Genomic DNA, 26,209 nt, shown 5'->3' on the forward strand with positions numbered 1-26,209 from the left:
TGGAGTTTGAGCTGCAACTATTTTTAAGCTTGCAGTACAATTGTGGCTATGTTGCTACCAACAATTCAACAGTCATCTCCTGCAGGCTGGATAAAGCTAGTAATTTGCAGACTACTTGCTGACTTCAGCCTTTGCAGAGAGTATCTAATCCACATTTTCTATGCTTATTGTCAACAATGTCCTCACAATAAACATAGCCTAAGTTTTCAATAGTGAGCGCAGGCTTCAGATTGTTCTAAACATTTAGTTTCAATCATTTTTTTTTTAATCTTGGCTGTGTATGATGTCACTGGGAGCAGCTATTGATAATTTTGTCATCTCAGGCACTCGGCTCTGGCTGTCAGCACAGCAGCACCACCCACCTGCTGTTAAAACTTTCTGTTTACAATGTGCAGCCAGGCAAAAGAACATTTTCTTAAAGGGAACTTAATGGAAGAGAAGTTCAATGATCTTGTTGCAGATTGCAGGTGAACTCCGGGGCTGGGGATGTTAATCATCCAAAGTTCTTATTGTCCAAAAACATTAAAAAATGAATCTGCAATGATCCATAAATTATCCTAATATGTCTGCATATTCAGCCCTCACGGTTTGGAATCAAGTGGTGTGAAAGGTTTCTGTGGTTCTTTTGTGATGACCAATCTTTAAATATACAGAACTCAACTGAATTTAAATTGAGCAAAGCCACTTCACCCTTTCAGTGTTACTCAGCAGGCAGTGGTGAATAATTATGACCACAATAAGGTCAAAGGTCTTCATTGGCATTCATTTCATTTATGTTCTTAATCTGTAAGGAATCTGATTCTTGTAGAAGAGAATATCTGCATAAAGTTGCCGCTATCAGGCCGTGACAAATGATACAGATTGACACTTGATTTCATCCGCCAGCAAAATCCAACCCTTCCCTTCATGACATATAACTGCTCGATTTATTTAGCACAGTTGGTTTTATATTGAACCCATCTTCCTTTGTTTCTGCTGTTTCTGATCAGAGAACTGGAATCTCTCACGACCTGAATATGACAATACAAATCTTCTCATTTCGATTCTAGGTTGGTTATTTCCTGAGAAGTCTGTATGATCAGCCTCCCACTCACTGTCACGCTCACTGCCTGCTATTGTCTTTCACACTGCTGTACATGCTGTACATGTCACACTCAGCCTGGGGTTATACAGTCATGTACTTCCTCTGTTATCTCTTCCGAAACACAGTCCTCAGTGTCCCTGCTGCTCCCATTGTATCTAGTTTGCACTAAATGCATCGTAGGTTATTGCTTGTGGATATTATTCACTTTCATAAGACACCAAACTGCTACACAACTCTGTATGAACACGTGTTCTTTATATAATTTATTTTAGCTGTTTAGGGCAACTGGTTTATATACAGTAACATTCAAAAGGGTTTAGCCATCTCTCATTTCTTTATATTTTGGATTTAAGGGGCCAGATTTTCTTGTAATCTTTAAAATTGGTGCTGGGCAATAGTTCTCCAGATTTTCTAAATGTCTTCAGAAACCACAGGAGTGTGTTTTTTTGTGTGTGTGGATTCAAATTGGACTGATAAAGGATACTTAAACATGCAGACTGGAGAAGCTGACCACCAAAGATCTGATTGGTTAACAATCTGCTCTACCTCCTGAGCCATAGTCAACAAAAATCACTCTTACAGTGGGCAGCTAAACATAAATGAGAATGACTATTTTAGCATGGTGATATTAACATATAGCTAAAAAAAAATACCACTCTTTAAACACGGTCCCACACAAATTCCTTGCTCATTTTTCATCTTGTAGCTACCCCTGTAAATGTTTTTATTCATTTATTTCTTTTGTAAGTCGATTATTATTCATGGTGTAACACAAGTAAGCCTAATTTCTCCCTCTGTGGGGGCTAAAGGTTCCGAATAGTCTGCATCTGTGACCTGTTTGTTTATAGGCTATGCCTAAAACCTGAGAACATTTATCTTTGACTGAAACATCCAGAAATATTTAAGTTCTGATAAATTGGACGGGACTGCACAACACACTTCAGCCACCTCTCTCCCTCTCTTATTTTCTCTCTGCCCCGTCCTCCTCCTCCTCGCTTGCCTCGCGCTTGAGGAGATCTCTCTTGTAGCTGGAGAGGAGAGGTCGACCGTCTCTCCTCCAGCAGCCGCCGGGCTTCTCTGCAGCCTCCTGCCGCTTCATCATGGATCTGGGGACTAAAAGAGTCGCTTGGATTATCGCTCACGTCGCCCTGCTTCTCTCCATCTCTTACGGGACAACCGGAGAAGGTGAGCCGGCTGTGTGCGTCTTACTTTTCCCGGAGGATATGCGGGGAGTGCGGGCAGCGCAGACCGCACAGAGCAGTGTTTAATTTCTTTTTGGGAAATCAAAGTTTCTTGTCTCTGTACTGTGTGCAAATGTGTTGAGTCTGTTGTTTGGTGAACTTGTTGTGCTGATGAGGAAAATGTGGTGCTGCTCTGAGAATTGGCGCGCCTCTGTTGCGCATCACTGTACCGAAGTGGTTCACTGTAGTAAGAGGGATCAGATCTCCTCTTGTTTACTGAAACTCTATCAGCATCAATATTACACACATAAAGTGAAGTCGACCTTATTTACAATGCAGATTTTCACCTTTCCGATATTAAATATTTAATCCTCACATTTTATTCATGGTAAAATATTTCCTCTGAGGGAGCTTGGCCACGTAAACGGGGACGGTGCTGCTCTGGAGGGGTATCAACATATGTATTTTAATCTAAGCTGAAGACGGCAGTTAATTTGCTTTGTGCATGCTGTAAAATCACATTGTTACTTCATAGTTAATTTGGCGTTCAGTACACCGTGACGATCTTCCTGGAACTGAGCCACGTCTGTTCGTACACACACGCACATCTGACAGGAGCCAGGTGTGGGAGAGAGAAAAATGTGGAACGCAGATCGGAGAGACAATTTGATTCCGCAACTTCTTTATCTAACTGAGCAGTTATTTTATAGCTCAGGTCATCTGTAAACGTGGAGGCAGCTCTGAGATCGTCCACATTTCGCTGGAGTTCACGAAAAAAGAGGAAAATGGAGACGAATTGATGTGAATCTTTATGTGTAATAAGACATTGCAATTTTTAACTGAAACAGATGTAAAAGTTCTCTCCGTGGTTTTATTCTCCTTTTCCACACCTCCCTGATATGAGACCAGATGCTCTATTTGTTCATTCTTTTCATTTCTTCTTTTTCATTCTCTTCCTTGACTTTTATTAGCTGAAGAACCAACACCATCGTCTTTGTCCATTTTCAGTATTTCATTCTTGCAGTCTGCATCCTTGTAGCCCTCTCTGTGACACTTTGTGACACATCTTTATGATAATGTGGCACATTACCATAAAAGTGACAAAGGAAGCAATCTGCACCATTATTTGTGGTTCTGCTGCAGTTTGATGGAAAGATTGTCAGCTGAAAGACAGTAAAGAGAGGGGTTTGCAGACAGATTCTTTCTTTCTTCTGTAGCTGGATGGATGAGGGGGCGCAGGTGATGTCAAGTTATCAGATCCACTATACACTACAGCTTCACCAAAATAGCTTAATTTCCTCAGCTGTTCCACCGTATCATATCCTTTCTGCTCCTTTTCCTCCCGCTGCGCCTCTCTTCTCTTGCTTAAATGCACTCATGTCTCTGCTCATTTCTGTTCTCTCTCTCTCTTTGTCCTCCTGTTTGCTGTCAGCTTCGTCTCTATACAGCAGATTTCCTTTTTTTGTCTTCTCGCTCCACTTCTCTCTATAATGCCATCTCGCTGTGCTCCCCATTACCTGGGTCTTTGCTCTGCAGCTGCATCTGAATAGAACGGCTGCTTGTATCGTGTCACTTCCTTCCTCTTTTGATTTCCCCAACTGCTTATTTTGTCAGCGTCATGGCCACATCACTTTATTTTGCTCACTATTTGTACTCTTTCTCCTGACACACTCCTTTTTTGGGTCATTTCTGAAAACTCATTCCTTGTGCTTTTGTTCCTCCCACTACCATTTCTCTCATGTTGTAAAAAAAAACAGCCTTTTTACAGCATTTCTCTTATCAGTAGATAGAAATATATCAATTTTCTGTTGGTCCAGCTTTAAATTGTTTTGGCCCCACTTTCTCTTTCTCTGCCTGTCTCTCTCGGTTTGTGTCGCACAGCCTGACCCAGCAGCACACTCATCTTGCATGGACCATAAACCACAGCAGCGTAATAAGTTAAGACTGCAGGGGTGGAGGGGGGAGAGAGAACACCAGCTGCAGGTTTTAGACTTAGCCTTATATCTACATCTCCACCAGCCCTGGAGACGGTTCACTGTTCATTATGGCTGAGGTACTAAATGACAACAAAGTAGAAATACATATTTTAACAGCCACAGATGGTGCTCCAATGACTTGTTAGCCGGAGGAGTAGAGCGCTGGGTTTTGTGTGATGAGATTCAAGAAAGTGAGTGTGTGAAACAGCAGGGCCGCAAAGTCACTGCGCATTTAATCACCTTTTGATATTAACAGCGTGACAGAGTTCTGTGTGTTTTGAAAAACCTCGTTTGTGAAAGTAGAGCAGTGAAGGGCAGGTCGGTGCAGTCTCAGCAGAGACCGAACGTATTACTAAAAGGTTTCATTCAAACCACAAAATCTGTCTCGCATAACAACATCAGGCGCTGAAACGTCTTCATTACTTTTGATTTCGTATGATTCCAAACCAATAAATTGATTCTTGGTACCAAAATTGTTTTTAAAAATATTTTTTATATTTTCCCAATATTGGCTTCTCTTCATTGGCTTGCTGTCAAATCTAGAATTGAATTGAGAATTCTGCTCCTTACATTTAAGGTCTCGAATAATCAGGCCCCATCTTATCTTAAAGAACTCATACGGCCATATCATCCCCACAGAGCACTTTGCTCTCAGACTGCAGGGTTACTTGTGCTTCCCAGGATATTTAAAAGCAGCATGGGAGTCAGCTTTCAGGCCTCTTCTGTGGAACCAGCTCCCAGCTTGGATTTGGAAGATAGGCACCCTCTCTACTTTTAAGATTAGGCTTCAAACTTTCCTTTGTGACAAAGCTTATAGTTATGGCTGGATCAGGTGACCCTGAATCTACCCTAAGTTATGCTGCAATAGACCTAGGCTGCTGGGGGCTCCCCATGGTGCACTGAGCATTTCTCCTTTTCTGACCTCTTTTCACTCACCATGTGTTTATACATCGCTCTGCACTTAATTATGAGTAATTATTAATCTCTGGCTCTCTACCCCATCTTTAAGAAGGGAGACCGGAGGGTGTGTTCCAACTACAGGGCGATCACACTCCTCAGCCTCCCCAGGAAAGTCTATGCCAGGGTGCTGGAAAGGAGAGTTCATCTGCTAGTCGAACCTCGGATGCAGGAGGAACAATGCGGTTTTCGTCCTGGTCGCGGAACACTGGACCAGCTCTTCATCCTCTTGAGGATACTTGAGGGTGCATGGGAGTTTGCCCAACCAGTCTACATGTGTTTTGTGGACTTGGAGAAGGCATTCGACCGTGTCCCTCGGGGTGTCCTGTGGGAGGTGTTGCGGGAGTATGGGGTGTCTGGCCCATTGCTACGGGCCATTCGATCCCTATACAACCGTTGCAAGAGCTTGGTTCGCATTGCCGGCAATAAGTCGGACTCGTTCCCGGTGGGTGATGGGCTCCGCCAGGGCTGCCCTTTGTCACCGGTTCTGTTCATAATTTTTATGGACAGGATTTCTAGGCACAGCCAAGTGGCGGAGGGCTTTCGCTTTGGTGGCCTCAGAATCTCATCTCTGATCTTTGCGGATGATGTGGTTCTGTTGGCTTCATCGGGTGATGGCCTCCAGATCGCACTGGAGCGGTTCGCAGCCGAGTGTGAAGCAGCGGGAATGAGGATCAGCACCTCCAAATCTGAGGCCATGATTCTCAGCCGGAAAAGGGTGGAGTGCCCACTCCGGGTCGGGGATGAGGTCCTGCCCCAAGTGGAGGAGTTCAAGTATCTCGGGGTCTTGTTCGCGAGTGATGGGAGAAGGGAGCCGGAGATCGACAGACGGATTGGGGCTGCAGCTGCAGTAATGCAGACGCTGCACCGGTCCGTCGTGGTGAAGAGGGAGCTGAGTGTAAAAGCGAAGCTCTCAATTTACCGGTCGATCTACGTCCCTACCCTCACCTATGGCCACGAGCTGTGGGTAGTGACCGAAAGAACGAGATCGCGGATACAAGCGGCGGAAATGAGCTTCCTCCGAAGTGTGGCTGGCCTCTCCCTTAGAGATAGGGTGAGAAGTTCGGCCATCCGGGCGGGGCTCAGAGTAGAGCCGCTGCTGCTCCACATCGAAAGGAGCCAGCTGAGGTGGTTTGGGCATCTGACAAGGATGCCCCCTGGGCGCCTCCTGGGTGAGGTGTTCCAGGCATGTCCCACCGGGAGGAGGCCCCGGGGCAGACCCAGGACACGCTGGAGAGATTATATCTCTCGGCTGGCCTGGGAACGCCTTGGTGTTCCCCCGGATAAGCTGGAGGAGGTGGCTGGGGAAAGGGAGGTCTGGGCCTCTTTGCTTAGGCTGCTGCCCCCGCGACCCGGCCTCGGATAAAGCGGATGAAGATGGATGGATGGATGGATGGCTCTCTACCGCAGCATGTCTTTTGTCCTGTCTCCTTCCCCTCACCCCCAGCCGGTCACGGCAGATGGCCGCCGCTCTCTGAGCCCTGTTCTGTCAGAAGTTTCTTCCTGTTAAGAGAGTTTTTCCTTCTCACTATCGCCATAGTGAATCAAATCTCGAAGGTAAACAACTGAAACACTATTACTTTTAATCATATCTGGATGAGTCTGTGAGGTACTTAGATAAATTTGAGCTGTAGTCCCCGATTAACTGACACAATTACTGCAAACAATTTCCACAGCTGTTTCTACAGCTGTCTTTTATTCTGTAATTTGACAGTTTGTCTTCTTTTAGCTTCTTCCTTTAGGACTTGCCACAGCAGATCATCTGCCTCCACCTCACCCGGTCCCTTACATTTTTCTCTGTCACATCAGCCTTCTGCATATTGTTGTGGAAGTTTTCCATTTAAATAAAGCCTGCAGACGAGCGGTGAGCGGTAGCTAACATTCTTTAATCCAAACACACAAAGAACAGAAAACCAAGCTTGTGGAGAGTCTACATGACCGCGGGGCAGACGGTCAGCAGAGTCTCACTGAGCCTAGCATGGCTCTCAGTTAAATACCTTCTTCAGGAACAAAAGGCAGTACACAGCTGTCTCACACCTTAAGGTTCACACTCCCTTGCTCCCTCCCAGAGTCCTCGAAGAGACAAGACTCTTCCTGTGGAGTGGAGAGTTGTTAAAATCCAGTGGCACCAAGGCATTATACAATAAAATAATGTGATTAATACATAAGTAAAAGAAATTCCCATACAATCCCACCCTTTGATTCTTAAATCAAGAATCACATTAATACCAGAATTTCTTTCCTGACATTCTGTTTATCACATCAACATTATTGTAAACTTTCAATAAGTTTCACACTGTGTATCCTCACTTCACTGTTCTCCCACCACCCTTTGTTCATCTTTAATCATCCCCACAATCTAAGCTCTCACATGCAAATGGAAACAACAATGATACAGAGGAAAGGTCCTCTCCAGAGTGTCAAAGTACTTTGCATGGCAAAGTGAAACAGCATTAGGTGGTCATTCTCAGTCACGGTCATGGCTCCTGGTGTCTGTGCCATTTATAGAGTCATAATTCCAACGCTGATCTTCCTTGCGCTGTCACCTTTGGAGCTTGGCACGCTCTCTTCATCCCACAGTTTCTGTTCCAACGCGGCTGTAGATTTAAGGCAGAGCACGTCGTACACCTTAGTTGTCTTCCTCAACGTCAACGTCGAAACTCTCGTACACCTTAGTTGTCTTCCTCAACGTCAACGTTGAAACTCTTTCATTTTATTTTAAGATTTTGCTGTTCAAAATCTCCTCGTGACAATCCTTTGGAAGCCCAGTGGTGCAGCCCACTGTCGTTTGTCAGCTGTCCTGCAGATGGTCCCTGCTTCTCACTGGTCCTCTTGAAGCCTTCTCTCCTGGTCATGGTCTACATTTGCACCTCAGTCTCTCCTTCCATATCCCTCATGTCACAGTCTCTGCAATTTAAATATGAAAACTTCCCCGTAAAACCCTCTTTTGCCCTCTGTCAGCTTAGCACAATTAGAGATGCTCAATAAAGTTGTGCACTGTCTCTTAAAAGTTCCCAGGGCTTCTCCCCTGGAGTAGTTTCACTCCAGGCCCTGTCGTAAGAAAAAAACATTAGCCAGTGGTGTGTCCTGCTGTAAATCATGTGATTAGATCCCACGATTAACCCTCTGCTGTGGAAAAAGTGATGTAGATGTTAGCGCAGCGCGTCTGTATGCACACTTTCTCACAGTGACCTCTGCACTGTAAACAATAAGGTCATGAATAACACACTGCTGGTAAATTCACAAAGTCACAGAAAGTGGCAATTAAAAGGTTGAGTCAGCACGGCCCAAAAGCTCATGCAACCTGCTGCTGTCATCTTTCTGCTCCTGTAAAAAGAAACATACATACATACATCCACCCTTTTGTCACTCTGGGTGGAGGTGCAATTTTGCATACTGGTGTCAAGTCAGTCAAGCTTTTGTCCGTCCAGTCAGTCCCCATTTTTTATTTGATGACAGTAGAACCTCTCGTGATGCAATAAGTTTCTACTGCCAGCAATGACGCCATTTCAAAAAAGAAAAAGAGTTTAGACTGGATTACCTCGCTGAATCCTTTTTGACAGGGACTTGTTTTCTGATTGTCCCAAATAAGTGGCTTTCTCCTGAGCCCATTTTAATTTTGGAGAAGCTCACTTGCGATTGTTCAACATGTCGTGTAGCGCTTTCGATTCCGATCTTGCAGGCCTGCTTGAAAAAGAGAAAATTGCCAAACAAAAAATCTCAGCGCACTGTTAAAAATCAAAAAATATGAAGGCCTCTTTTTAGAAGTTGTCTAAGCATACTCTTTTAGAATAATAGATCAACACAACTAATTGGCAGGTTCAAAGTGGTACCAAAAGAAAATGCATCAGTAAATCCCCAAAACTTTCATCCACCAGTCACACCTCACACAACAGCAATATTCTATTAGATAATGAGTTTTTCCCATGTAACCAGATGTGTGTCATGATGCGACCTCCCTCACACATCAGAAACAAGAAACTCAATAATCTATTAGTCTCCACTCATCTGACCCTCCTGCATCATTCTGTTCACCCCTGCTATGATTCAATCAATCTCCAAAAATACTAGTTCACTAGTCTATGTATCACTTCTTAACCTACTAAGTGAACCGGACAAGATGATGGTAACAGAAATGCATGCTTAAAATACTATTTGGTCTTCATGAGCTTCATTGCATGTGTGTATGTGTTAGTAGGATTAATGCATTTTTCTGTTTGTGTAATTTTTGTGTACCTCTCCTCTTTGCTCCAGACACTTTTCAATTCTCCACGCAAGGCAGTCATTTTTTCTTCCCAGTTTCATAAACCCAAATTTTTACCATCTGTTATCTCCAGTGCCAGTGGCTTTTGAGAAACTCACAATACTAAAACAAATGTCATCGTGTTTTTGGAATCATTCTCTTCAGTTTTGTTTCCATCAATGGCCAGGTGACAATTAATGCTATTTTTGGCACTTTATGTCAAAGCAGTAGACAGCAGGTTTATCAGAGTGGTGAAATTGAAACAAAACAGCAAAATTGTTGTTTATTAGTCACTGTTTGAGTTTTTGTCTTTCCTTGCAAATATTTTATTTATAACAAATATCGAGCCAAGCAATAATGTGAGTTTGTTATCAAGAGAGTTTCTCATTCTGTGAGTGAACTTGAACTGCAGTTGGCACAATTGCCCTTGCTCTATTTTGCAGCCTTGTTTGGGTCAACATACTGTAGTGGCCCATGAATGAACTCCACCTCCTGCAGGTTGGAGTTAGAGTGGCCCTTGAATTTGCTGCAAACTACTGTCAGCTATTTTGACCAAAGTGGCTGAAAAACACTGTAAAAAAGAGATTCCCAATCCCACAATTATACATGTCCTTGAATAACATTATCAATAACAGAGTAGGTACTCAGGCACGGACCGCTCTCGTTATCTCTTTGATCTAATTGTACCCTTAGAAAGTTTTCATGTTTCACTTTGTTCAGTTTTATTTTGTGTGTCCTTAAGCACAATGCAGGAAGTATGGCACAGCCCTGAATATATTTCTAGATTAATTAGAGGCTTGTTTAATTAATTTTGATGTTTTATTGGGACATAATAACTTGCCAGTGTTTGAAAAAACCCCTCAGATTTCTTGGACTATTGCATTTTGTGGATAACAGTTTTTTATCAGAGCAAAGCTCTGGTACATGTGAGATATATTCGGTTTGGTTATTTAATTACATGGTGCATCTGTTACTGTTAGCAGCTGTGAACAACACAACTAAACAGTGTTGTACCCATATCCAGAGATTTATTAGCAGCTTGCCAAAGGACAAACCAACTGAGGAATGTATACAACTGTGGTAAACTCTGTTATTGATCCGCTGGCCTTGATTTCCCCATGGCTGTTGTGTACTAATAATGAAACACAAAAGCCTGTATTATTCAAAGCTGGGTGTGGTTTCAGCAGATGCAGTACAAGCCATCTGTAATTAGTAAATAAATTCCACTGGACACTGTTCAGTGTCTAATGTCCAGTCAACCAAAAGCAGTTATTATAAGGATCAGGTTCAAAATTCAGGCAAACTACTTAAGTAGTTTATTTTCTGATAGGATAAAATCTAAAAAAAGTTGGTTTTCAAACATCTGGTAAACATATTTCAATTCAAGCACGGATATTTAACCTTAACACGGAGCTTGGTGGTTCTGTGTGATGTTCTCCCTGGGTACTCTGGTTTCCATCTACCCCAAAGACATGGCCGGTGTTGGATTAATTGGTTATTCTAAATTAGCTGTAGCGTGAATGTGTCTCTGACACTGTTTGACTGCATAGCACTGTAACAGAACTATAATGTAGAAACATGAAATTTGTGATATTTAACTTACCTGGAAAGTGATGTGTAAGACTAAGGGGGCTGAAGGGTGTTTTCCCTTTAGACATCTATACAACGTGACTTTTTGTCTTATACGTAATGAAGGGGCTTGTTACCTAAATCTAACAAACAGCCAAATGTCTGTGAAGGTTCTCAGTCATCCAGGTCATCGTAGACAAAGGAGCTTGCAAAGAAAAGCGTCTGGACTTCTTTAAGTTGCTTGAAGATGTTTCACCTCTCATTCGAGAAGCTTCTTCAGTTCTAAGGTAAAATGGTGGAGAGTCCCAGATTTAAACCTAGTGGGAGTATCCCCCCACAGAGGGACAAAAGGACCCCCTGATGATCCTCTAATCGCCTGAGCCAAGGTGTGAAACTCCCCACCATTTGACCTTAGAACTGAAGAAACTTCTCGGATGAGAGGTGAAACGTCTTCAAGCAACTTAAAGAAGTCCAGACGCTTTTCTTTGCAAGCTCCTTTGAAAACAGCGAAATGGAAGAACTATAACCCAGTTCAATAAACATGACTCGTTATATGAAAGTTTTGATCAGTTGGCAAACTGCGTTGAGTCTACTACAACAGCTAATAAATATCCATTACAAAAGCATAATTTTAGAGTCAGAGACATTTCTACACGAACACACTCATAACAACCTTTTATCATCTAGTGCTGTGCGCTGAACAGGTTGCAGACCCAAATGGAGAGTTTGAGAAGCCAGGTGTGAACTCACATAATAGCTTTAATGCTGCAGCTTCAGAAACACATAATATAAATTAAAGGGACCACTAGGTGGAGAAACAGGTGGGGAACACAACTGGAAATTATAAACATGATGAGGCGAGGAAGTAAATGACATGAGTCACAGGAAGCACTGGTCAGCACAGGAAAGCTGGAAGACACACCTGAACAGGAAACACGAGCTAACATAGAGCAGAACAGGAAGACTAGATAGGGGAACATGGAAAGACAATAGGACAAAGATGAGATGGGGATGCAAAGGAACACATAAGGAAGCAAATCAGGATTAATGAGACAGGGGAGGCAAAACTCTCAATACCAAGCACAAGACCATCAAAATTAATCAGGAAATTACTAAACACAGAATCAAAGAAAGGCGAAAACTAGACAAGGCATGGGAACACAAGGGAAGAATGACAGGTCAAAGAAGGAATACGAAACAACCTTAACTGATAAAAAAGAACACAAATGAGAAAACAAGAACAAAGAACAAGACACTGAGGAATAACACCTAACTCGGCACAAGGGATTGCAACACAAAAACACAAATGGAGCTAGACCAGACATGGGAACAAAAGGAATTCAAGGAACACAAAATAAACTAAAACCCAGAAGTAAACTAGATGTGAAACAAACCTTTAGACTATCAATAAACAGAGAAACTAAGGCTACGTTCACACTGCAGGTCTTAATGCTCAATTCCGATTTTTTGATCAAATCCGATTTTTTTTTGTCTGCTTGTTCACACTACAAATAAAATGCGACAGCAAACGCGCTCTAGTGTGAACGCTCAAAGCGGCCCGCATGCGCAAAAGAAGACGTCACACACAACGTGCTGTTTAGACCCAGAGCAAACAGTATTGTTTGACTGATGGCCCTTAATATAAAGACTTCGGACTTGACGTTTCCCAATTTTTGCTTTAAGTTATTTTGTTATTTACATAATAATGTAGATAACCTAATAATTATCCTTATTGCTGTTTTAGAGAGGAGCGGTGCTTCAAAGGATAGTTGCAGATTTCTGTCAGAATCTGCAGATTATACAGTACAAATAAAATGTTCACGTTTCTCCAACGTTGTCTTCCCAACAGTTTCACTGACATCTACACTGGATGGCCAGGAAGCGTTCACCATGTCTTATCTGGCGCTTCTCCGGAGCTGATAATTGGCGTCTGTCTTGTGTCAGTGACGTAAGAGACGGATTTAATGTGACATGACCGTTCAAACAGCAGTCGCTTTCTAAAACATCGGATATGTATCAGATTCAGTACCACATACGAAAGTGACCCAGATCGGATTTGAAAATATCGGATTTGTGCCGTTCACACTGTCATACCATGATCGGATATGGGTCGCATAGGGTCAAAAAAATCGGATTTGATGCGCTTTCGCCTGCAGTATGAACGTAGCCTTAGAAATGCAAAACTTAAACAAAACTCAAAACACCCAGGGATTGTAACACTTTTGCATGTTTCCATTCTGAAAAAGAGATCAATTTATCTGTTGCACTTCCTGGAAATTCTTCTTTATCCAAACTATGACTGAAATAAAGCAACCAAGATATTCAGATGTTAATTCTTGCTTTGGCTCATTTCAGAAATTATACAACTATAGACCACAGAAAGTTCACCTTCCACAGAATGGCAACCAAACTAAACATCTTGAGTAAAGTCGCTGGTGTGACCTTTAAAGACAGTTTCAATCTGCTATTTCCTGTGATGACCATGGTGTAGTCCATCTGGTTGATGAGTGTTTCAGTGAGTAGGTGCATATAATAATTTATGCATGTTTCTCTTCTCGGGGTAGGTTTAAATTAATTATATTGGCCCGAGGTGTTTTAAGCAAACATGAGGTTAAGGTTTATGTAAGCACATTAATATGAAGATGTAGCTGCCTGAAGTGAAGGAGACACTTCTGACCTTCTGCTAAATGCGCTAATGTTTCTCCTAGGATAAGAGGACACTCCCTGCCTTTGCTTCCTCGAGCTGAGGCTTAAGATTGCGGTGTATTCACGGTCTAAATGCTTGCTAAATGGCCGCTTAAGTGCAGAATTAGTTAGAAAGCAGAGGATATAATAAACCTTAAAATTCCTCAATATGTATTTATACAACCGGATTAGAGGGTGAATATGTAGATACGAGCTGGGCTGTTTGGAATATTATACAACAGACTCAAACTCGTGCAAAATGATTGAATGAGCAAGGTGAACAAATGAAAGAAACAGCTTTCCAAGAAGGAAGAGAACAGCTAAAAATATAAGTAATGATTTTAAAGGCTATCTAAATCTACTGTCAAAGTTGATTCCCTGTAAATGGATTAAGAGCCACAACCAGAGGCGAAAAAAACAGCCCATGGCTTTCTCAGTCCAGTAGCCCAAGTTGTCCTTCAGCCTTTTATTCCCTAGAGAGTCCCCACTATTGTTCATCATTCATCTAATAATTGTCCATGACTTCACTCCACAAGGCATTCGTTTCAGTGCCACGGGCAAGGTCTGGCTGAATCTGTTTATCACAGTAAATTGAAAGGCAATATTGTATTTACTGAGGGTTTCTGATGTTTTGTTCTTTCTTCACTATAGCTACCATCTTTCAGTTAATGTAATTTTTTTTTTTAAATAGCATGATTATTGATAATAAACAAAATCTTAATATGTGCTTATTTACTGAATGTTAGATAATTTATCTGGTACTACATCTTAGACTTGCTGCAGATTGGTCACTTGTAATTCAATTCAATTTTATTTACACAGCGCCAAATCACAACAACAGTCACCTCAAGGCGCTTTATATTATAAGGTAGACCCTACAATAATACATACAGAGAAAATCCCAACAATCATATGACCCCCTATGAGCAAGCACTTTGGCAACAGTGGGAAAGAAAAACTCCTTTTTTACAGGAAGAAACCTCCGGCAGAACCAGGCTCAGGGACCCCGACCGTTGGGGTGAGAGAAGGACGGCAGGACAAAAGACGTGGGTTAAATGTGTCACGTTTGGTCACATTGTATTAAATAAGGCTTGAAAATGGCGACTGAGGACATAACATTGTAGAAACTTTCGAAAAATGAGTTGGATGAAACAAAGTATCTACTCAGGCAAAAAAAAAAATGAAGGGTGCATTTCTGTGCTAAATTAATTTCTTGATAAATAGGGAACTAAAATGTAACTGTAACTCCAAAACATTCAACATGATACTTTTGTTAAAACACTTGAATTAAATCCAAAGGTCTTCATTTTAGTCGCATTCTGGCTGTTGGATTCTACACACCACCACAGTGGTGTGTAGAGGCAAAATAATGAAAGTCGGGTCACTGTCCAAATACTCATGGACAAGTTGGTCCCATTTGACTGTGGGTCTTATCATTTTAGGCAGTGTAACATTATGAATGGAAACATATTGTAGCTTGTAGTCACAGCTGGGAGTTGTAAACATAATTGTACTCTTCCTCATCTCTGGACTTTCAGCTCTGGATCATGTAGGTGGTGTGGGAACAGTGGGAAGAAATATGGAGTCAGCTTTCGATCAATAGATGGGTCAGCTATGATAACACACACCCTATTATTTATTAACGTGACACTATCTTTCTTAGCCGCCTCTGAAATAGTTTTTTCTTATCTAGTCAGTCATTAATCATATTACTCATCATCCACACATGAAAGACTGATGATTGCTCTCACTTTCCCAGCTATCATCTTCAGGTATGTTCCCAGTCTTGTGCTTGCCTTCTACTTCTCAGTCTCATCAGTCTTTCTTGAGGTATTTATCTCCCCGCAGAGCTGATTTAGAGCCACTGGAGTGTGCGCTATAATCATAGCCTAATGACAGATAATCTCAAGAACACTAAATGACTTTAATCCTAGCCTAATGACAGATAATACCACCACACTCCTACTTTACGTGTGTGTGTGTGCGCGCTCATTTGCATTTTTCCTTGGCATTTAAGTGATGGTGACTCACTGGTTTCTCTGTGTCCTCAAGGAGAGAAGTTTTCAACCTGAAGCTGTTATTAGCTGTCAGTTTACTTTCTGCCTGCTGAGAGAAGGAAAGGTGTCCTCTCCTGTCGTAGCTTCAAAGTCAGTTTGAAAAGCTATTTGGGAGTCAGACGTTTTGTCATGTGAAGCAGACTCCTGGGAAAGTGGAGGTAATGTTCATTCATATTCAATCTGGTCGTGCATTTTTATTTTATTTTTTACCACCTGCTGCCATTCTGTGGATTGATCATGCTAAACTGAGGTAGACACCAAAAAAGAGTCTATTATGCTTTAGTTATCTTGGCACTAGTGTTGTTGCTAATTACATCAAATTAAAGACAGCATGGTGTGGTAATTTATGCAGATAAGTACTCAGATATTGAATGCTGATTGGTAGATTAAATTAATGAAAGATTTTCAAAAAAAGGGGTCATTTAGGCTGTGGAGGCTCTAGGGGAATATTAGGGAGTTGTAAATGTAAAAGTATACCGTATCTCTTTTAGTATTAATACGATAATGAAAATGCAGAGGATGGTGTAGACTCAGCAGCATATTTCAGGTGTGTCACAGTCCTGTCTCAGGGGAATTTACTGCTTCTCAATGAGCTGCTTGTTTGCACAGAGAAGAACATAAACATATGAATATTGAAAAAGTGGCTGAGAATAAAACCTTGTCATGGATTCTTAATGGTCATTTATGGAAATTTGTGCAATATAGAGTCATGAATGGGGTATGATGGAGTCAAGGTTACAGAGGAAGCGAGAAACCACCAGCCATGAATCTGGATTTAATATCATAAGAACCAGTAAGTGAGGACCTGACAGAGGATTAAAGTGCAGTCATTTGACATTAGGACATGGTGGATGGGTTTATTTTTTATTCCAAGGCCACTCATAAGAAGAAACCTGGCTCCCAAAAACAATGAAACCATTTATCTTGTGAGGTAATCATCATCCCAGAGAACTTGTTGTCACTTTAATAGTCTTCTGGAAGTGCTACTTCTACTGAGGTCTGTCCTTCTGCCACGGCGGTGCAGACGTTTTCCCTTCATTTCATTCATTACCGCTGTCAGGTAACTTTGCATAAAGTTTTGAAAATGTTTGCATATGTTTAAAAAAACATGTATTTATGCGTGTAAGAAGACAGAGACCTAAATACAAGCATGACCAACAGTTTAACCAACGTGCGTTGGTGATGCTTAGAGCAACAACAATACAACCATACTATTAAATAATAGCTTACATCTACAGTTATTTCCAAAATCTTGTGCCACTCTTCATTTTTTTTATATTTTGCTCCCAAGGAGCCAGACTTTCTTGTCATTTTATTAAGTGGTCTTAAGCAATACTTCTCCCACATTATCCAGGATTTTTTTTTTTGTGCTTTTACACTCATTTTTATTTTTTATTGTTTTCAGAGGATTTGTTGTTCTTGTTAAGCCACTTAACACTGACCTATGAAACATTCAAGAATCAGAAAGGCCATGGATGAAGCAGAGAACCACTGTATACACAAAACAGACATCTTGGCAAAGAACCAGTTTTAAATATCTTTAGGAAATTTGTTACTAGGAGTCTGTTGCAAGAGCACAATATTTGTATTTTTGCACAAAAAAGGTGATTCCCAAAGAGCTTTTGCATATGTCAGCACTGTGTGCAGTGTGTCCTTGAAACATTTGGGGAAACTGGACAAGATGAGAACAAAAGAAGAAGTAGCCGGCCTACAAAACTACCTACAGCAGATGAACAGCAGCTGAACCCAGCTCAGGTCCTGTGTCAGCAAAGACCAGACACAGGACCTTAGATGTACGTGGTCCTTCAGTCGATCCATCTACTATTTGCCAAAGCCTCAATAAAAATGGTCTCGGTGGAAGGTTCGCTATTAAAAAGCCAAGGAATGGAAACAGTGTGAAAAGGCTTTTAAGGCCAAATGTGACTCAGTGTGAATTAATTATTGTTATATTCCTAGAAATTAATACTTACAACTCATGAAAACTATAAATGTCCTTATGGACCCAATAATAAGAATGCATAAAATAAATTTGTCTAGTGTACTAGAGTAACAACATATACAGAAGCTTCTCTAGACATTTCAAAGTATTGTTCTATGATTAGTTATTGTCATCATTTATGTTAACCCTCCACTACTAGCAAGCTGGAAAATGAACAACTACTCTGTGACAGTTGTGTCATTGCCTTTACCCTTACTTGAGCCCAGTAAAAAAAATGATGAAAAACTGGCTCAACATCGAGTCGCAGAAGGAGACAGGTGGTGTCACTGAGCTCTGGAGACACAGACCGCTATGAGAATTTTTAATGTCACATTTTCATATGTCTTTCCCTTTTGCAGAACAGGTTTCACCTTGAATTCCAGCGTGTTCGTCCGTTAAAATGGTACTTATGACTTCTGCATTATTCTCCACTTTTGCAAGGCTAATTAGCGAATGTGTGTTCAGCGTCATTACATATAGTAACTTCATGCCTCGCGCTCCTAATTCGCCCTCGTTCCAAAAATAGATGCTGATCACAGCTTAATGCTGCCACTGCTGTGTATTTTTTATGAAGTCAGTACTGCATGACCACAGCTCTGCAGCCTGCTCTGATATTCTGCAGCGACTGCTGATGAGAAGAAGCACGGCCAGTCAGTTTGTATTAGAGAGGAGGACAGAGCTGAGTCAGTGGCCATTAAAGACAGAAGGGTGAGGCTGAATTTCAACACAATAAGACAGCGGTAAATTAGAACTAAGCACTTTGAGGTGAAACAGAAGAGGACAAAATGAAGAGATGGGCAGTGAGAAAGAGGAGGAATGAGAAGTGGGGAGAGCTTTATAAAGTGTGGAAGGATAAACTTTAGGGGTCAGAGTCTGCAGGCTGTCTGGATGGAGTATTCCCTCTGTGTTTCTCACAACTGCAGTGACATTTTGCTCCGCCTTTCCCATTTTATCCCTCACTGATTTTGCTGTATGTGTGTATGTGTCACCATCTGCTTTCTGGATGCACCCCCTCACTTCAATAAGATGAGCTGACTTGACTTCAGGAGACGAAGGAGGAGGACAATGACAGGGAGGATAGCAGCAGTTATGACAGAAACTAGGGAAGGAGGGTCAAGATATGTAGAAAAGGGGAGAAGAGCAAGAAAAAAAGGGAAAAATAAGTATAACATCAGGTGGGAAGTAGGAGGGTCAAGAGAGGTGAAGTAAAGAACACGGAGGCGAAAAAGAAGACATTGGTAGAATGAGAGGATAGCTTTGCTCAGACCTTAGTACATTCCTGTCTCTCTGTAGTCATATTGTCAAATGTCTCTATAATTTAATCCCCTGCTGGCTTTTAGTAGAGTGTGCCTGGGTTTTCATGTTCAGCTCTGTTTTTGCAGACCCTGCAACTTTGTGTGTGTTTGCCAAGACTGCACTGGTATAAATATTAAAGCCTGGACATAAAAAAGTAGATCCAGCCATATAAGTTATCTGAAGACTGAACCGCTTTCAGACTGAGAATATTACTGTTTCTCTCTGTATCTTCTTTCTAATGAGGTCACCAAAGAATACTGCATTTCAAGTAAAGACCAGGTTGTGCTGCAGTAGAAGATAGTTAATGGTTTCTCCCTTCACCGCCTCTTTGGGATCTAGTTAGCTTCACATTCTGGGCTAGTCTACTCAAAGTATTATAATACCCCAAGCTTAGCATTAGCAACCTATTCAACACATGTCAAGTAATACTTTTGGGGCGACCACCTTCAAGTGCTTCTGGACAGCTTACCCGATCTTAATAAATATAACTTTAATAGAATATAATATTTATAATACAATTTATTTCTAAATATAACCAACAGAAGAGGTGAATGATGGATGAATCCAGAGTTTCTGCAAGTGTATTACAAACCCCACGACCACCAGGCTGCTAATGAGGGTTGTTTTCCATTAACACAGCCTTGTGAAGTAGGTCTGTAGACAACCTGAGAATTTTTTAGCTGGCAAAAGTCTATCTAGTAGTTGTCACAGCTAACAGCCAGATGCAGACGATTTGTCTCTGCATCTGCCTCAGTGTGTGGAGTATACTTTACCTGTTAACCATGTGAGCCCGAATTAAAATATCCAATATCCATTTACCATTTACACTATTTAATAGGTAGACAGATCTATTATTTGGAAAAAATGAAATCACTTTTTTACGTAAGAAATTCTGCCATTTTAATTTAAGGAGGAGAAGTCATATCCATCTCGGTTTTGGTTGAGCAGCTGCTGCAGATACTTGAGCTGGTAAAGACATGGCATGTATATGCTATTAAGCAACTATTATACAAAACATAATAAAATATACAAATGGTAAGATTTATATTTTGTATTATAATATATCACATGAGAAATATTTCACGTAGAGGTACTAACATAATTGTATTATTCTCCACTTATTACGTTGATATGATTGGAATCTATTATCTTGCTGCAGTAATACAGTAAAAGTTGCAGAAGAAGAAATACTGAAATGCCTCAAACTAGGCTTCCTCGTGACTTACAAAACTGCCTATACACTGCCCACGATTAAGCCAGACTCACTGACAGATGTTTTTTGACTATAGCCATAACATTCACAAATGTGATAGTCACACAAGAGAAAACAGTGGTTAGAGCCTGTGACATTAACAAAATTACTGCAAACATGTGCAATGAACTTGCAGTCTTGTTGCCTTTGAAATGTTTGCTTTGAAGATGGAGAAGATGTCTGCTGTTGTCTTCAAAGTAACACTGGTGCATTAAGACAACGATAAAGCTGCTAACACTTTGCAGTGATAATAACTGTGGTAAATTGTCAGAAATCAAAATTTTTTTTTTGCTGTCAAAATACACAGATGTACCCATTAAAATAGAAACTCACATTAACTACTTACATTCAGAGTCCAGCCAGAACCTCACTTGCTTTTATATGGGAATATAACTACACTACAACTAGTTGGCAACCAGCTGAGTCAAGTCCCTTGCTGCAAAGAAGCACATCACAGATGAGTTGTACTCATTTATGCAGACTGATTACAATGTGTTGGCAATCTGTCTGCATTTATAATTTAAATGGGAATTCTTTTCAAACCTTCGCCAATCTGTCTAAGACTGACTGCGGTTTGTTCAAGTCCGGCCATGATTGTTTGGAGGTTGCCTATTCAGTGCAATCACCATGCGACCACCAATTTTTACTGTTTGAAGAGTTTTCAGTCTTATTTTAACTCTAATGTGACAAAGCCATAAGTGAGCAATAAGTGATTAGACGTCATTATTTAGAGTGGACAACCATTGTGTCACTAAACCTAACAGCTACATTTTGTGCCTCAGTATTTCTGCAGGATTTTATGGTTTCCTGAAAAGAATTAGAACTTTTATACAAGCAGATTTTTGGACCGACAGTGGAGTCTGTTATTTCTCTCAGTCTTCAGGGAGTTGAGAGTAGCTGCAGGAAGTTTTCAAGTCTCGATCGCTCATATTGCAGCTGTGTGATAAATTTCATTCAGACATACCAGGAAACAAAAAATTCAATTTCGGTGAAACGCATTATCAACACAAAGATAAAACACTTCAAGCTGGAGTGAAAGATTAAATCTAAGGCAGGCACAGAACAAATGTGCGTGGTACTGCTCTTGAGTGATGCCATCTACAGCCCTCTGCTCCGTAATTACAATCATCATCACCTGGATGAGCATTTTTCTGAGGAGGAACTCAAGTGCTTATTTGGTGTCAAATGGGTGGTTTAACATTTTATGTGTGTACTTCTCTGAGTTTTGGATTTTTCAGCTTGCTATGGATTCAAAAAGCAACCATGGTCTCTCAGTTATTTATTATTTCTGAGCAGTGGTGAACTTGAGTCTGTCTGCATTTGGATCCTCTGCTGCCCACACTTACATTGTCCTATAAAGTCTGAAAGCTCTGCTGCACTGGTCACAACTTTGGACCAAATCTCTTCCCTAGTCAAAGAAATCAAAGTATTCTCTTTTTCCCCAAGCCCTTGAAAAAGCTGAGTGCTCGAGAGGCAGAGGACATTTGAGAACATCAAATTATCTGCAAAGAAGTTTTTTTTGAAGAGCACTTGCTGTTCTAACGACTCCCCGGGGGGGATGGCTGTAAAGTAAAACTGAAGAGGTGCTGTGACTGCAGTGCTTTCTGTGTTTTAGTTGAGGTATGAAGAGGCTGTGCACAGGCAGAGAAAACGTAGCTGTTGTGCACCTTATATAAAACTCTGACATTAGCAATAAGTAGAACATTGTCTGAGGTCATTTTTTTTTCTTTTTTGTGTTGCACTGGCCGCTAGAGTTTTGGTCACGAAGAGATAAGAGTCTTGTTCTGACTAGTGGCAAAGTGTGCACAGAAAGGCAGGGTGGCTGTGTAGTAAATATCAAGTTTCTCAGCTTGGAGAATGCATTCTTTGCCCTGTTTGCTTTTTGATTAGATCACTTTTTCCCCACCTGAGGATTCTTCCTCTTGCTGTCAGGATCAGATGTGTGTGTGTGTGTGTGTGTGTGTGAAAAGCAAGCCTTTATTTGGGCTGATGAGACGAGTGCAAAACAAAACATTAACAGTGGCAAGGGCTAAACTGGAAATACTAGAAATGACTATGACGACTATGAACACGATTTTGCGCAGGAGCATTGTGATGGCCAAACCTGGGGCCACACTCAGTAACTCTTCATTTCTTCATTTGAACATATTGAAAACTAAAGTGTGTTACTAAATGTATTGATTGGTTTGGATACATTTGTTCTATTTGTAAGTGCGCACAATGTATTCATACCACTTCATTACTTTGATTTTTTACTAACCTTTGTCTTTTTATTTCTTACCTGCCATCATCTTTGGGAGTTGCTGGACAAATGATGGCAGCCAGGGTTTGAAACCATTAAATGCAAAGAGGGATAATTGGACCACACCACCACTTCCTACTGAAGGGGAGAATGCGTGTTTTCTTTAATTTAAAAACAAAGTATTTGTATTTAATTAAATTGAGTTTAGGGTTTAATGGGTTTTGATTTTCTCCTTTAGTGTTTAGTTTATTAACAAACTAGATTGTGCTGCATTGTTCTGTGATTTATGATTGTGTTTTGTTTAGTTACCCCTCGTGTGTCACAATGGTCTGATCAGCCATTATATAAACGCATTGTATGTCATTTCGTGGAGGTCAGTTATGTTTGTGCGGGCAGTCATTTGGTTTGTTAAGTTTGCAGTCTTTGCCTGAGTTCAGTTTTGTTTCTTTGACCTCTTTTATGAGCTCAACATTTATTACTTTTGTAATAAAATAACCCCCCCAAAATTTTTTTTGGGGGTTAAATATTAGAAGACAAGAACAGACTCACACAAAGGGACATGGGGGGGGACTCACAAAAATCCTAAATGATAATAGCAACATCAGAACTTAACATATTTTCAATATAATATAGGAAAACAAAAATACAGAATGAATTCAAAATGCTGGATCACAGACCCAGCGCCTGACTGTGCTGCAGTGGTAAAAATAATGCACATAACCATGTAGTGTGACTTTACAAACATTTGTGGAAAAAAACACGTCATTCTAAACAATTCACTGAATTCAAGCAAAGTGATGTAATAGGATAAGACTCTAAGTGATATTCCTCTCCAACAAACCACAATTTTTGTTATTACACTGTCTCTTAAAATGTTTATTTTATATCACTTTTTTAAAAATGTGATGATCTAAGATGCATCGGAGTTCAGTAAAATGAAGATTAGAAAGATTTTTATACGTGCTTAAATTTAAATAAAAAATAATAATAAAGTGCAGAAATTTGTCTTTGGTTGAAGTTTATAGGTTTAAGCTTATATAAGTTTATATAAACTAGAACTTTATATTAAAAATGTGCATGTACATGCTACCTCAGGGCAACCGCGATCTCGTTCTTTCGGTCACTACCCACAGCTCGTGGCCATAGGTGAGCGAAGGGACGCAGATCGACCGGTAAATTGAGAGCTTCGCTTTTACACTCAGCTCTCTCTTCACCACGACGGACCGGTGCAGCATCCGCATCACTGCGGCCGCAGCACCAATCCGTCTGTCGATCTCCGGCTCCCTTCTCCCATCACTCGCGAACAAGACCTCGAAACTTGAACTCCTCCACTTGGGGCAGGAATTCATCTCCGACCCGGAGTGGGGATTATTTCTTGGGGCAAAATTGCTAAAGCAGTGCTTCTAAACTCAGGTCCTTGAGACCATTTATTTTAGGCTTTTAGGTGCTTCCCTGCAAAAGGACACTTATTCAAATGATCATCTTGTTATCAAGAAGCTGGGACATTTACTACCCAGTTGATCTTTTGAATCAGGTGCATTTGAGCAGGGATCAGGATCTTCAGGACAACCTCTGTGTTTGGGGGTGGCTGTTGTGTAGGAGGTAGAGCAGGTCACCTACTAATTGCAATTGTGGTAGTTCAAGTCCTGGCTGCTCCAGTCTGTATGCCACTTATCCTAGGGGCAAGATACTAATTGCACTGGAGTGTGAATGTTAAATAGAAAGCACTAGCATGTGCAAATAACTAGGAAATGAGTATGCTAGAAAATAGATAAGAAAATGAGTATGAGAATGACGCATGTTGTATAAAGTGCTTTGAGTGCTTCAGTAGAGTAGAAAGGTGCTATGTGTGTGTACTCTTGTACAGTTAGGGTCATCCCCTCAGTGAGGACAGTGAACTTTATGGGAGTGACAGTAGGTAAGAGTGGAACCCAGAAACCGGTTCGAGGAACATAATGATGATTACAGTTATAAAGTTGTTGGATTAAGTGCTTATAAAAAAAATAACTTGATGTTTGCTAAAATAAAAATGAGATTGTGTAATAAATAGTTTTGTTTTCCCTTAATTTTATTCAATTCCATTCAGTTTTTATTTATACAGCACCAAATCCCAATATCAGTGCTTTTAAGACACTGTACAGGTGTTGGTGCTAAACATAAATACAGTGGTCCCTTACTATAACGCAGTTCACCTTTCGCTGCCTCGCTGTTTTGCTGATTTTTTTTTTTGTGTGTGTGTGCGCAATTATGTTATGCTTTTTTTTTTTTTTTTTTTTTTTTTTTTTTTTACAGCGCATTTTGTTCTGCGTCCTGATCGGCTGCAGACCACTGTCAGTCAATCTCGTGCCGTGTCTCCTGTACAGTACAGGATGCATTCAGCTTGTCAAATTTACATAACTCTTCAATCGCTAGCAGTGTGACTGTATGTTTGTAAGTTTTCTCCCCAACAAACACAACACTGTCGACGAAACGTCTTGCACCCTCAAAGACACCTGCGGTAGCACCCAGAGGGCAAAGGAAGATGCTAACCATCGCACAAAAAGTTGGACTTCTGGATATGCTAAAGGAAGTTAGAAGTTACCGTATTTTTCGGACCATAAGGCACACCGGATTATAAGATGCATTAGGCGAAACAAAAGAGTCAGATAAGTCAAACGTTACTGAACTCATTCTTCTTGCTTCCTGTACTTCAGTACCATTGATTCATTAATGTTAAATTGTCTTGCATCTGCTCTATTCCCATGTTATGGACCTGAAAACAGGGTTTGATCTTTGGTTTTATTCTATAAATCTGGGTACTTTCACCTATTGTGGGTTATTTTTAAAACGTAACTCCCGCGATAAACGAGGGACCACTGTATATACAGAAAACTGTGACATTTTGGTACCCTCATAGCATTAAAAAAATCATGCCATAGAGGGGCTTTATTGTAAAGTGGAAGCATTTAGGAATCATAGCAACTCAGCCTTGAAGTGGCATACCACCTAATAACAAAATCTGTATGCAGGAAGTTTCGTGGCATTGATTTCATGGCTGAGGAGCTTCGGTACATGGCCAAGTACTTTCCAACATATACAGTAATCAACTGCCTCTACAGTGAGTTTCCTGCTGAAGTGCTGATGGACTACTTCACTGTCTTGGATTGTAGCTGAGGACTGTAATCCCCATTCTGGTCCTTATTTTGTTAAACTGCCCGTCCTATCGAAGTCCAATGCAGGAAAAGAAATGTCATCCAAGCTGCAGTCCAAGACGATGTTAGTGTGTCCAACCACAAAAGAGACCACCGAATGACCTAGAGGACAGCCACAACAACAACCTAGTAGGCCTGCAGGGAGGGAAACTTGAGATGCTGAACTTTCAAAATTTGAGAGAGAAGTTTAAACTGGCAAATCGATTTTTTCTCCTCTTAGATATGTGGAACACTGGTGATGCAATTTGTGGAAAACTAACTGTCAGTACTTGTTGACCTGTTTAGAGAGTTTAGTTGAGTGATACAGCAGAAATACTTTTCACAATATTGAGTAAAACTACACCCTTTGTGGTAAGGGTTAAAAGGGAAATTATATCTATTGTATAAAAGTGAATCCTAAAGGTCATTTACCTCAGTTCCTAGTACAGTCCAGGAGTTTGCATCGCGTCTGTCATCAGGTTGTTTTAATCTTGAGTACAGTTGGTGGATTAACTGTTT

The 26,209-nt window shown here is 40.9% G+C and overlaps 1 protein-coding gene across 2 annotated transcripts in view; it reads left to right on the forward strand.

The window, feature by feature from the left end:
- The first annotated feature begins 2,109 nt into the window (after positions 1 to 2,109).
- LOC102799097 (contactin-associated protein-like 4) overlaps positions 2,110 to 26,209 on the forward strand; it is a 120,330-nt gene continuing 96,230 nt past the window's right edge. For both annotated transcript variants that reach the window (XM_087831609.1, XM_087831611.1), the window contains exon 1: positions 2,110 to 2,269. In XM_087831609.1, coding sequence (XP_087687735.1) covers positions 2,185 to 2,269 — 85 coding nt within the window. In that variant the 5' untranslated portion in view covers positions 2,110 to 2,184. The remainder of the gene's footprint in view (positions 2,270 to 26,209) is intronic.

The sequence above is a fragment of the Neolamprologus brichardi genome, chromosome 18 (genome assembly GCF_056152115.1).
Source record: "Neolamprologus brichardi isolate AB-2024 chromosome 18, ASM5615211v1, whole genome shotgun sequence".
Classification (NCBI taxonomy): domain Eukaryota; kingdom Metazoa; phylum Chordata; class Actinopteri; order Cichliformes; family Cichlidae; genus Neolamprologus; species Neolamprologus brichardi.